Source organism: Chelonoidis abingdonii, chromosome 4 (genome assembly GCF_003597395.2).
Source record: "Chelonoidis abingdonii isolate Lonesome George chromosome 4, CheloAbing_2.0, whole genome shotgun sequence".
Classification (NCBI taxonomy): Eukaryota; Metazoa; Chordata; order Testudines; family Testudinidae; genus Chelonoidis; species Chelonoidis abingdonii.
In genome coordinates, this window is record NC_133772.1 from 102,090,904 (window position 1) to 102,105,503 (window position 14,600).

General features: G+C 38.2%; 1 protein-coding gene across 1 annotated transcript in view; it reads right to left on the bottom strand.

Annotated features, from left to right (window-relative positions):
• Nucleotides 1-14,600, bottom strand: part of PRKD1 (protein kinase D1) — a 324,397-nt gene that overhangs the window by 126,875 nt on the left and 182,922 nt on the right. Inside the window, exon 3 of the mRNA XM_032796642.2 lies at nt 11,907-12,045. Coding sequence (XP_032652533.1) covers nt 11,907-12,045 — 139 coding nt within the window. The remainder of the gene's footprint in view (nt 1-11,906; nt 12,046-14,600) is intronic.

Below are 14,600 nucleotides of genomic sequence, written 5' to 3' on the forward strand. Positions count from 1 at the left end.
ATTAAGATAAATTAATTTAATGTTTGTAAAGGACTTAGATATTAGGGTGATGAGCGTCATAGAAAAGCACTTGAGAAAATTAATAATTCTGTCTGCAGCACAGAGTTTGAATAGTGTACAGTAAATAAGCTCTGAGGCCATGTATTGAACAATGAGGAGAAAACAAAATATTGAATAGCTGCCCATTAAGTGAGCACTATCCATTCTGTGCACTGAATGAGGCAAGGAAAACACAGTATGTCATTGTGTAATTAAAGACTGTATTACAATGCATACACACAAGGGACTGAATTAGGATTGCACAAGCAACCTTAATCCTGGCATTTCCTAACTTTTGAGTGTTTGACTTTGTAGCCTTAAAATTTTTTGTTTTAAACTTAGTTTGCGTAACAGACTCAAACTCACAGACTTTAATGCTAGACGGGACCATTATGATCTTCTAGTCTGACCTCCTGCATATTGCAGGCCACAAAATCTCACCCACCCACTCCTGCAACAGGTCCATAACTTCTGGTTGAGTTACTGTAGTCCTCAAATCTTAAATTAAAGACTTCAAATTACAGAGAATCCACCATTTACTCTAATTCAAACCAGCAAGAGACCTATGCCCCATCCTACAGAGCAAATGGTGGCATTTTCTAGCCAATTCAATGTGGACTATGAATTTTCATATCATATCACGTTAGCTCAGATAACTAGAAGACATGGTGTCCATAGATGAGCAGCATGATATTTGTCACGACTATACTGTCATTAATATTATAAGCACACTGAATATGTATTTTTTCCATTTTCAGGTTCTTGCTCTATAAATCATAGTAGCACATTATGTGCATATGGCTGAGTATGATTTAATGTTTCTAACCACTGTGAAGGAGCCTGTTAGGCACTGTTCTTTCATATGACCTAATATGACAATCAGATATAAAAATGGTACTGAAAGAAAACTCAATTACATTTGCCATCACTAAAGAAAAATTCTCTTGAAGCTTTGCAAAGAACGCTTGATAGACTATGAGTCGTTTCCCTTTCAAATTAGGGGAGGGGGATAAGAATTTTTTTTTAATGTCTCACATTTTACTCTCATTATATTAAGAATCCAATAAGCAATGGTAGCTGTATCTCTCCAAGGGCAGAATTGAGACAATCAAATTGTTTATGGTGTATCAGCACTGACATAAAATTTTATATTTTAGGTAAAGCACTTTAATACTTTTTTCCATTTCTTTTGATGTGATTATTCTTACTATTTGCCCAGTGGATATATTTTTAACTTTTAAAAAAAATTAAGTTTTAATGTATTCCCTGTTTGACATAACAAAATTGTAAAACTCCTACAGCTTTCTCCTTTTTTTGATATTATATAAGAACCCTGTAATTTTACATGCCAGAAAAGACAGAGCACCTGAGAATAAATGCCTATTCAAATTTATAGAACAGCATTCAAAGATGCATTATGTTTCTCTAGAGGAACTAAAGGTCAGAATGTATGAGAAGACAAAAATGTTTTTCAAATAAACCTACTGAAATGTTTTTCTGATTACCCATCCTACTGCAAAATTTTCTTAAAACTGTTATCAGTATTCATATGGGATATGTCAAAGTGTAGATATTTCAAACACAAAACTATATGATAGATTTGAGTATTTGAAAATATAAAATGAGTCTTTAGGCAATAAAAAAGTGATATTTAAAATACGTTTTTTGTCTCCTGATTATCTGGATTCCTTTCACCTGTGCTTGGCATTTAGGGTATTTAAGCGGTGTGTGCAAGTTCACTAAGATGTCATTTTTACATGAAGAAAGAAAAGCACAAAGTTAGAGAAGTTCTGTATAACAACATTCTGAAATTCCCTGAAGGAGTGCTGACAAGTGTGTCAGGCATAAAATGAAGGATAAAGACCATTTCTCGATAAGAGCTAGTTTATAACACAACTCCATTTGTCAAAAATTCCCCTTGCTTTTTGTTAAGAGTGGAATTCACAGATCATCAGGACCTTTTGGCCACCAATGGTTTAAAGATATCTTTTTGGTGGTTTGTTCTGGTATCTAGGTAGACCAAGTATATGATAGAGAAGCTGGGGACTTGGGAAACATGGTAGTTTATGTGAAGATCCTTCTTGCAGAGTAGTCAGCAGAATGAAAAAGTTGAAGAATTATTATCCTAGAATGTTCATCTTCCTTCTCATCTTAGAGCTCTTGGTAGAGTTGAGGGAAGGAGGAGAGTTAGACCGTCAGAATCCCAAATGTGTGCCAACCAGTGTTTTCAGTTGAAGGAAGTTTCTGGGTTTATCCAGTCTGTCTTAGTCTACTACATCAGAACAGTCTAAGAACCCAAAGGCTATTGCATCATATCTGCCTAAGAAACATAATAAAATGAGAGAAAAGGGATGATGAGGACAGTAAGAAATATGAGCACAGAAGCGAGGAGAGAATTTTAAGTTTGACAAATTTATGCCTCACTTAACAGGCCCACCTAGAGCTTGTGAATCATGTGGTTTTGCCCTCAATTCAATCTCACTTCCCACAATGCTGTGCTATAATAACTTCCAGAAGACCGAGAGATAACACAGGTTGGGTACATGTTCCATTTATGCCAATTGAAAGGGAAAATGGTGGTTATTCCTGCTTGAATGATTACTAGATTATTCAAAATGAAAACAAGTAGACAATAGCCGCAGACCAGGACCTCTTCTGCGGAACTTGAAACTGAATTACAGGCCAACCTTTCTAAAGGTCTCATTAATGGGAACAAGGCAGTGGGTTGGATAACTACATTCTGAGAAAGTCAAATTTACAGGCCAGGAATGTAAGGGTGCTGAGAATTCTGCCAGACATTTAGTAGTTACATTTATGGAAGAGTTAATGAAAAATATGCTGGGCTTCATATTCAAAACATTTTACGAACACTGAACCCTATTCTCTCCACTTGAATCCAGACTATAGCCTTTAAGAGGCAGAAAGTGTGACTGATTGTGGTCTACAGAACTGGATAGCAGAGTCCAGAAAGTGGGTGAAGTTTGCTGAGGAGGAGGCTAGGCAAGGGGCCTTGAGAGATTCACTGATTCAGTGCTTCCCCATGGCACCCCACATAAGTTAGGCTTCTATGGAGCCCTATTGTACTAAAACTGCCACCCCATTACAACAGCCTTCTCCCATCCCAAGAAGAATTGCTCCTCTGATATAGCCACCACTCTGGATGTAGTCACTGCAGAGCCCTACCAAGGGCTGATTCAGCTCTAATTAATTCCCCAAAAATTCTTGCAAGGTAGGCAGACTTTAGGCCCAATTTTCAGATGAGAAAACTTAGTCTGTCTCAGGGCCACAGACAGAATCACTGTGGGCAGAGTCAGGAATAAAAGCCAAGGTTTCCAGATTCCCAATTCAGCTTTCAAAATATTAGACCACACCACGTTCTGAAAATGAAGAAAATTCTGATAAAACAGTATCTGAAAATATAACATGTAATTTTTAAGGAGGTCAATTAGTTCAATCTGTGGCCCACTGACCTTAAATGTTCAAACTTTAGGGCAGGTGCGCAAGGTGGGGAAGATAATTTTTCTATACCCATACTGGCCTGCACACCAGGTCTCCAAGGGGACATGCCCTGATAATGATGTGACACTTATCCTTCTTCCTGTTCCCTAAACTGGACAGAGCCTATGTTGCATTGAGCAGGTACATGTTGCTCCTTACTAGAGCAGCAAAAGGTGGCCCAGCTACACATACCCAAGTCTGTTCTGTGGGCCTTGCCAGCAGGATCACACAGAAGACGACGCATGAGCCATCAAACCTGCTCCCTTTTATTTATCTGTCCATCAAGGGCAGAATTTCAAAATAGCAAATAAAACTGAAAATATTTTCAGCCTCTGAAAAACTAAAGCATTAAACATGTAAATGAAAAAAAGCCTCCTTTTTAATATCAACCTGTCATGGCCCTCAACCTTGTAAACTGGAGGGAAGGGGAAGGGGAAAGGAAGGGAGAGAAAGTATAGACAGTCCATCATCCTATGGAGAAGCCTATGATAGACTCTCCTCTTCCCTGTCCCTCCAAAAACACTCAGAACTGCTGAAAGCATTCTAAAGCTTGTTTTCTTTACTAGTTGCATTTATCTAATAAGGTAACTTTTCACATCCATTGTATGAAATAGTTATCCCCATCAGAGTTGTTTACATGTTTTCAAGCCAAGTCCTAATTTAAATTGTAAATATTAAGGTTGTGTGGAAAATACTAAACTGCCACAGAGATAAAAGGTATAAAACAAAAAGCCTGAAGCAAAATTTAATTACTAATAACCAATATGCATACTGGGTTAAGCCATTTATTGATTTTCAAATGTTGTTGCCATTTAACCTGTTCCTGATAAATCTTTAAAAGACTGGTCTATATTCAGATTCAGCAGCCAATTAATGGTTGGCACCATTTGCATGTTACAATAGTTTTCTACCATCAGGAGGAAAATTAGAACCCAGCCAGTTGTGACTGAGGTCATTTTGCCATTGTTTCAAGAGAGCAGAAAGAGGAATCCTATGCTGATCGTCAGACATGAATGGTGAAAATGGGTATGAACTATACATTGGGAGCATTAAGCATTTTCTTAACTCTGCTCTCTCTAAAGCGAGGCCAGCATTAAAGAGCTGTTAAAAATACCTCCAGACACTGCAACAACATAAATGTTTAATAATAATAAATACAGACCTCAAACAGATTGGGGCCTCAGAATGCAAGGCACTGTAAAACAATATAGAAATGAAGGTGTAGTGGGAAGAGACATAAGCTCTTGTATTAAAGGCCTGAATTAAAGTAATGGTCAAGCCTTGCTAATATAAAGCAGAAGTTAGCAAGAGACAGGCTGTGAGCTCACAGAACCTGACAAGAACAGGGCTGATACTGCAAACACACACACACATTCGTAAGAAAGGCTAGGCACGGGACATTCAGGCAAATACATTCCAGAAAGATGGTACCAGAACACCCCATACCAAGTATGGTTCAAACACCTCCCACCCTCAAAGATAATGAGAACACACTGACCTCTCCTAAAGATAAGGTCAGAATAATCGTGTGATGGATAGAGACGTTTTGATCAAACCAACACATACAAGGTAATGGGTGGTAACAACCCACGTCAGGGGGCAATATGTAACTTGTTTGTATTGGGATATAAAATGAAGTCTCAGAGGGAGTGTCTTTGGCTGGCTTAGGGGATAATGGAAAGTCCCGCTATTAACTAAGCTAGTCGATTCCATCAGGCATACATGTGTTAGTGTACCTGTAACCATTACACCAGGACATTAGGACCGTGCTTCATTGACAATAAACCTTACCAAATTCCTTCGGGGGAGAGAGAGAGAGAGAGAAGTGATTGTTGATTTTATTTTCACAGGTTATGATGCCAACCTGGCTATGGAGACTGTTGGGTATAGTAGTAATGATACAAAAGGCAAAAGGATTGTCGGATACCAAGAAGATAAATAAGATACATCCCATGGCCAGAAACCTATGGATGCAGATTCCAAGCAACTCTACTGCACTGAATACTCCGAGCCAAACCTGTCCGGCCTGAATGGTTTTAAAATTGATGTGTGTAACAGAAGAGAAACAAGAAGCGGAACAGATCCTTAGAGAATCACCTGAGGCCATACAGATGGCCTGGGCATGAGTATTGGAGTCATAACCCAGGCACAGCATATTCCCACAAAACAATTTAGTAAACCAAATGATGAATTGAAAAAGAATTGACTTTAACTAAAGAGAAACAGAGACAGTATAATTGTTGTTGGAAGGTGGATGAGGAGGTTAACTGTGAACAATTTATTACCCTTGCTGTATTCCCTAATACTGGTTCTAGTAATATACTTGAGAGGCATCCATTGACCATGAATCCACATAGATTAAGGAACAAAAAACAGAAACACCAGAAAAGACACGAGTCTTATTAACCACACAATAAATAATGGACCATCACTTGAAACATTCCTGGTAGGAGATAACCTGGCTCTATCATATAACATTCAATCATATCCAAAGGAAAGAGCAGAGGTATTGATTGATTGGTTCAGAGTAGGTTACACAGTAATTGGTTATATCAAAGGAATTGTTAAAACATATGGGTTATCGTCAAATAGAATCACCTTTGTTAACCTGGAGGATAGGTGGAGTGCTTCCATTTATATAAAGAACATTTAGCTAGAAGATAATGGTATACACGGGAACTTGGACCATGGTCTCAGACATTAGGAAATGCATTTATCATGTACAGGTATGTGAAGGAGCCTGTCCAGCTCAGACACCCACTTCACCCCTGACCACTCACGTCACTACTGACACTATCTTGTCAATGGAATGTCCAAACCTACAACCTTGGTCCGCACTAGGACTCTTCCTGAACCGTACCACAGAATATGTGGTAGAGAATGTAGGATGGATATATATGCCAATACAACTAAATTTTGCTAATATGACAACGCCAATACAGTCCCCTCAACAATACAAAATTTGTTCAATTCAGAAATTGAAATGCAATTGCGATTTTGGAAGGGTTTTCAAAATCCCTTACTAAAACAGCAAAGGAGAAAGAAGAGAGGTCTTATGGACACCGTATTAGGAGGCTTAGGTCTTGACATGTCCATATAGAATTCAGCAGATATAGAAAATCTCAACTGAAAAATAAACAGCTTTGTTAATAGGATAGATAAGGCAGTCAAAACAGGAGGAAGCATTAGCAGTCTATTTCTGGATCAACATGCAATTACCATTGACATCATACATTCAATTGCTCAAGGGTTCAGTCACCTGAATTCTATTATTTTGTCAATTATTAAGAGCATGGAAAAGAATGATGCTTCACTGGCAGTTGTCTGTTTGGCCTCTGTGACAGAGTAATTGAAATGATCAAACAAAGTTTATTACAATTACAAAATTGGCCATGAGTACGAGACCACACAGCCATTTTAAAATAAATACAGTAGCAAGGAATAAATAATATTGCTCCTGTATTTCTGCAATTTGCTAAATTTGATAAAGTTTCAAGTTTAGATCATGATGACAGCAAAAGTCTTCACATCATGACGGCCATCCCAAGGTGGATGCAAGATCCGGTCAAGGTGCACTATGCCAACAGTGTGGGAACCTTGGTAAATAATACTTATGTACAGCATTATTCCACTGTGCTCCTAGTAACTGAAACTGGCTTGGAAATTAATCAGGCTTGTTGCCCAAAACATAATAGATGGTGGCTGTGTCAATGCTATGCTACAATTGATAGCAACAACACAAAAAGAGGCTGGGCTCGTTTGGTACAAAAAGAATTAGCCAATCAGATGGTACGAATACAAGATGTGGAATGTGCTCTGGGATATTCCAATTTTTCCATACATGGAACAATTTGTCCTGGTATCAATACGAGATTTTGTGTAGAAGTCACTAGCATAATTCAAATCAGAACGTATGCTTCTTGGCCAACAACTAGTGTCAATACTGCCACTGAAATTATTACTCCTCCTGGAACCCTACAAGATTTATTAATTGAATTATTTCCCCCAGTGGAGTAATTACAATTGGACATACATGATTTAGCGACAAGAACCAAGGAAGCCTTAATATCCACAGCTCATCTTTCCAACAACAAATAGAAGCAGAATGTGTGCAAAGAGAGGTGTAAACTCCTTGATGGGAAATTCCAAAGGATGTTACTCTACATCCAACAGTCAGGAGACTTAGAGTAATATTGATGGAAATACAAGCCAAAACGGTAATTGCTGTGATGGGAATGTTTTGCTACATGCAATGTCAAACCAAAAAAGCCAAATTACAGCTACACATAGGCATTATCTACACACACACACACACACACCAACTATCCATATTATTCAGATATTATCATTTATCAGAAGTTATATAGGAAATATATCTGGTATTCATCTATTCAAGGATCATGTAATCCCTCATATATATACACCTATAGTACTCTATAAGATATAAGCACAATACACTTAAAATCCTGACCAAAGATCTTCTTATTGACCAAAGCCCTTCTCATTGATCACCAGTTAAATAAATATAAAGGCCTCCTCATGCCACCCAAAAGTTATCTAAGAACGCCTCTAGACCCCACAGATCAGTTATGGTCCTGGGACTAACATTCCTAGGTACACTGAAAACAACTGGAAAATGAAATCTGTCCATCACTCATACGAGGGAGTGTGCAGACTATGGGACAGATGAGGCATGAATGTATGGATGGTAAAGTAAGGTGACCACATAACTGTGTTTAGCCTACTGGGTCATCTTCAATCAATGCATTATACTTTTCCAGGACAATGGCTAAACATCCTCCCCATAAAAAAGACAAAAAGTGGGGGAATGTAGTAGGAAGAGAGCCTGAGACAAAAGCCAGTCTATGCATAAACCACGTTCCAGCCTATGCATCCAATGAAGTGGGCTGTAGCCCACAAAAGCTTATGCTCAAATAAATTTGTTAGTCTCTAAGGTGCCACAAGTACTCTTGTTCTTTTTAAGAGATTCTAAACATTCTCAATTTTCTATTTTAATTTTGTTTCCAATCGGGATACACTGTGCAGTTACACTGTTCGATGCATTCTCTGCACTTATAAATGGGAAACATTCAATTATGTAAATTACCTAGAATTCATATGAGACTAACTAATGTAATTAACTAAGATCAATTACAGTGCTAACGCTGGTCATAAGCAAAACTAGATAAAACCATAAAACTGATCAATATTGTCAGGAACTATAGAGTAGAGTTCCTGGGGAGGGAAGTAGGTATATAATAGGGCACTACAGGGGTTTTGCTTAACTGAAATTTTGTTTAGTTGGACAGAGAGGAGGAGCTCTCTATGTGACATCAGCTGTCACACTCAAAATCCCAGGATTTGGGCCAGCGGAATCTCAATAAATGAGGAGTGAGAGGTGTATGGCAAGCTGGGAAACAGAAAAAGAGAGTTTGACCAACCCTAGGTGCTGTTTACTTTCATATAAAAAGCTTGCTGCTGATTTAACGAATATAACTGGTGTAAATATTGTGTAGTTACTTATATTTGCACACTCATGGACAGACATTAGGTTTCACCAGTGATGTAAGGGCATGAATGCCTTAGTACTTTCATTTTTTCCAGTAGTACAGTTCTCCTTTACTGCCTTAAAGCACTATATCAGGTGTTACTTTTGAAGATTTAAACAGCAGGTTTTCTAATTTTGGCAAACTGAAAAGCATTTTATGTGGTCTGCACTTCAAAAGGGAATAAGCTACACACCAAATAAAAGACTAAGTGCTGGATTGACTGTAGCATTATTACTGATTTACTGAAGTGTAGTGATTACGTACTGCAGCAAATATGGCACAGAAAATAGGGATAGCTGGCATCTTTTCAAAATGAGTAATCTGCTTCCTGATATGGAAAATATGAATTCTCTCTTGCTGACTTACAGGAATGCTTTGGATCTTGACTTCTTTACTGTATAGCCTTCATATCTGCCTTCTTGAGCAAAGGGTATTGTAAACAGACCTTCTCTCGTGTAACAGCCTTATGGGAATGCTATGGCAAAGGGAACAACTAGGTTTTGATGATTATGAATTTATCCTTTCATTCCTCTTGCCAGTATTTCCCAGGACTCAAGCTCTGGCTCTCTCCATGTTATCCCTCAATGATTTTCGCTGTGGCTTCAGTTACTACCTATATGAGATGGCTTTAACTTCTCTCTCCTCACCCATGACCTTTCCCCAAGCATTTAGATGGTTACTTCAGGTGTGTCTCCAGCAACTCTACCTGGATGTCCCATGAAAAAGCTAAGTTCCTCACCTCCCTTCCCATCACATTTCCCTTAGAAGTTCCAGCATCCTCCTTGTTTTCCACCCTTTCAAACTTAACATATTTTTTATTTCCTTCTCTCATTTATTCCCACATTTAGGCTGTTGACAAATCCTGTCAACATTCATCTACAACTCTAAAATTTTCTATTTTTTCTCTATCCTAATGACCAAAATTCTGCTCATGTCTCGCTTCTTCTACTGCAACTCACTATTTTTTGGCCTCAACAACTGAAGATGCTTCTTAAGTCCATGCCCTCACCTCACCACTCCATTCATACTGCTCCCCTCATATCCCTACCTATGTACATCCCACCTCCATGTTAGGACTTATGTTTCTTGTCTATTTTGACCTTCCTCTTTGCTCTGACACTACCTTGGGCCTACCTATTCCTTTTGCTTCCTTCTTTCCCTACTGCCTCCATGACTTCTTCCACACTATCCCCTTATACCTGCAACATCACTCCCCCAGTAGAGCAAATATTCAGCATCTCCTTTTTCCGCCTCAAAATATAATTCTATCAGGTATAATCCACTAAAACAGACTTATTCTACCATCTGCAAAAGTGCTACTATTAATTCATTTTTAAGACACTATAATACTGTATGTGATAATTCTATCTCTTGGTCAGCCAGAAACACGTGTCTCTGATAAGTTCTCTTTGGTTGGAACCTTCTTAGAGAAGGGACTATGGCTTCCATTATCTTCTCTCTCTCCTCGGGCTTAAACCCCACTCCTTACTTTACCCTGTCTTCAGCAGAATCGGAGGTGAGGTGTTGATCTGAGGAACTCTCCTTTGCCTATCTAATATTTTTGTATGTAGGAGGACAGACAATAGATAGCTGATCAAAGGCACTGAATAAGCACATCTTCCATATATCTGGTTTTGTTTATGTTTTCCTAGATACTGTTTTTCTGCCTTCCATTTAAAACCTGCTGTGGCTTTTGTTTGTAACAAACAATTACTAGACTTAATATTGATATATTCTCTGTTCAGCAGCAAAAAAATGCTATCGGACTGGTTTTCTCAGTCTCATAACCTCAGGATAAGTGAGTGTTTGTACAACACCCACTTTACATATTTTGAAGCATTACCTGAAAATAAAGAGGAGTAGGAATCGGGGCTTGCAGGAACAATTTCTGCGTAACAAGCAGGAATAAGAATCCAAAAAAGCGAGTGCATATGTTGAGACAATTAGGAGATGGAACAAAGGTGCATATGTATTTATTTAAATTTATTATGTCTGTAGGCATGCATGCTTGCCTTTTCTTAATAATTTAAGAATATCAGAATTTATAAAATTCACTAGCTGTACAACATGACTCATTTCTCATGATGGTTTTAAACCTCAGCCTTCCTTTCCCTACCATTTTGTTTGCTAGTTATCTTCATTTTCTGTCTCTGCCTAATTTACATTTCAAGTTCTTCAAAGCTGGGTCTATACTGTTTTAAAATCCACAGAGTGCCAAACAAAAGTATAGTCCTACATAAATCTGTATTACTGATAAGTAATAATAATGGTTTGTGCCCCTGGTATATATTTGATCAACTAAAACATTAAACAATTGCTACCTGATGCATGTTGTTATATAAATCTCATTTTAAGCTTCTTTTAATGTAAATGCATGTTAAATTTCATGTATTTTTATCTTATTTGCTATGTTTTGGTTTTACCCTATTCCACAGAAGACATTTATCCTCCCACATCAGTTTTTTTCCTTAATGTATACTGTGTATTATTACTATTTACCTATGTTGGAGATAATTCCATCCTTTATTTTTAACCTTTAGTTGCTGCTTTATTAGAAATTACGCCAAAATCAGGCTATCAGAGAACATGCAGTATGACAGGGGAGAAAGGCATACCATAAAAAACATTCACTAAGGGCTAATTTCTGTCCTCTGTTATATGCGCACAACTCCAAATTGTTGCACACATATATTTGAGGGCAGATTTTGGCTAAGCATTTAACCCATAAAACAACCTAAGATACCTAACCAACACCGAAATATTGTAGGTGTTTGCAATTACAAAACATGGTAACAAGCCTCAACAAAACATACACTTTACCTGACAAGACAACCTCAATTAGGTCTCCTTCTTGGATATCAGTAGCTGACTTCACCAGCTGGAGAATGTTTTCAGAGGTAGGATCATGGCGAAAAAGTAGAATTTTATCATACATTCCATAGAAACCACATTCAGGAAACTGCAAATATATAATCATGAATATTTATTATAATAATATAAAATACAGACGTGTGAAATATAATTAACACAGCTAACACGTATTTTTGATAATGGACCTGTCCTCAGATTTACATATGACAAAGCTACACATTTACGAAGATGGGTCTTTTTAGCTGATGGACCATTTCTTATCCAACAGCTAACCAAGTAGGAGGCTTATTACACATATCAGTACTATGATGTGTGTGTTATAAATACTTCAGTAGTAAGATTATCTTCAGGCTCTGGAGCTGTCTTTCCTCCCTTCCCCCCGTGTAGGCTCTTTTATGCTTTCTTCCCTTGCAACAACTGCTACAGAACTTTCTTACAGATTTCCAGCCTACCCTTAATGCTATTGCTAATACCACTATTTAGATCCAGTAGAAAAAAGATGCCCCTAGAGTTCAACTCAAGTCACCTCCACGATATTTCTCATCTCAATGTAAATGGGAATCCTGTAAAACCAGAGCCCTTTGCTTATCAGTGCCATGAGTTGCAGCATTATAGAGCCATACCTTTCTCATTCCATATATTGTTTCCTTCAGAAACCTCAAATTAATATCATCCAGTCCAGAGGCTGTCCCACAGCAAAGCCCTGGGGAGGAAGATAGATGGGGGCAAACTCTATATGGTTTATCATGTGGAATTTTCTTGGAACCATCCCTTCTGATTGGAGGGGTATGAGGGTTGCACTCCATTCTGTCCATCCCACTACTTTTATTCCATTCTCGGCATGAGGGTAGGTACTCTGCCCTCCTTTCAATTCAGGATTAGGGTTCACTCAAATCTCACTAGAAGAGGCTACCTGGGAGAGAGGCTGAATCAGCATATCTTCAAGTCAGCCTCACCCACTTGTTCAAAAATAAGAGCTCAGTTTTTCTGGCAGCAACAGATGGCTATTCTCCTCCTGGAGAGTGAGAGTTTGCAGTGCTGTGCTGCACCTCTAAGAAGAGTTTCTGCCACTGGAGGTCTTGAGAAATTATGGCCCCCATTTCCATTCTTCTTAGTATAGCCTCCTGTTAGTGCAATCCATAAAGGAGTGTAAAAGTGAGAAAATCCAAGTCACACCTGGTACCTGACATTCCTTTTTTAATACATATTTTATCTTTGGTCTGTGCATATCTGTGTCTACATCCTAGACCAAAATCTGCACCTCAGTTGCACCCAAGAAAGCATATTACCTTCAAAAGGCTTAAAAGAATGCAAAATTCAACTCATTGGTTAAATTCAACACTTGGCTATGACAGTGTAAATCTGGAGTTACTTCACTGAAGTATTTGGAATGACTCAGGATCTACACATGCATAAATAATTTCGCCCAATTCTTCTATATCTGCTTCTTTGACTTGCTCTGTTTCCAATGGCCTGAATAAAATAAGAAAAAGGCAGGGTTTTGAGGATCACAAATAGACCAATATAAAAGCATTGCCTACAATTTTATTTTCAGGGCAGGGATGCTGAGAGGTTCTATGTCTACCTAGATATCAGAATAATCATTTCCAGGTCTCAATGTTAATATTTTAAAATAAAAACAACCTACCTGCCCAACTCTAACTCCCACTTGATTCTGGGATCGAAAGCTGCCTCCTATTACCTCATAGGAAATGTCATCTCCTGCTGGAGTAATGTTAGTGTTTCAAACACTTTAGATAATTTAAGTTAGTCATTATTTGAAAGTTCTCTTAATAAAATACTAGGCACTAGGTGTCTGATCCTACATCTTAATACGTGAATGGTAAAGTTCATGAGATTCAATAGTGCAGCATCATATCTTATGTACAAAGATAAGGACAGTAAGGAACATTTCCTAAAAGTGCTTAACAGATCATATAAATAACTAAGGACTTGTCTTCACTACTGCACTACACTGGCACTGCTGCATCAATGCAGCTGCGTCGATGTAGCATGTCTGGTGAAGACACAGTATGTCAATGGGAGAGCGCTCTCCCTTCGATGTAATTACTCTACCTCAATGGGAGGGGGAAGCTATGTCAGCGGGAAAGCATCTCTTGCTGATATAGCGCATTGTAGACACTGCTTTAAGTCGATGTAAGTTACATCGTGCAGGGGGATGGTTTTTTCCAACCCCTAAATGACATAACTTACATTGATTTAGGCGGTAGTGTAGACAAACCTTAAGCCATTTTTTATTTTCCCCAATCCTATAAAATTAAATGCTGCAAATTCATAAACATCTAATTTCAACATATGGACACCTGGGTCAAAAATTTTGAAAATGACTACAGATCTTGGGTGCCTCCATTTTTGGATGTCCAATTTATGGAATTTTCAAAGGGTGAGTACTCAGCACATTCTGAAAATAAGGCCTGTACCTGAGCTTCTCAGGCAGATTCTCGGTGGGGCTCCATAAAGCTCTTTTTATGTAAAGCCAGTTGTTTACCAAATAAAGCAGAGTTCGTGCAAGCAACCTAAGCACCAAGTGACCACTGAACATCACATGGACCATTTAAGGCATTTCAGGTTCGCACACAAGAACAGAGAAACAAAAAATCACCAGGTCGCTATTGAAAATCT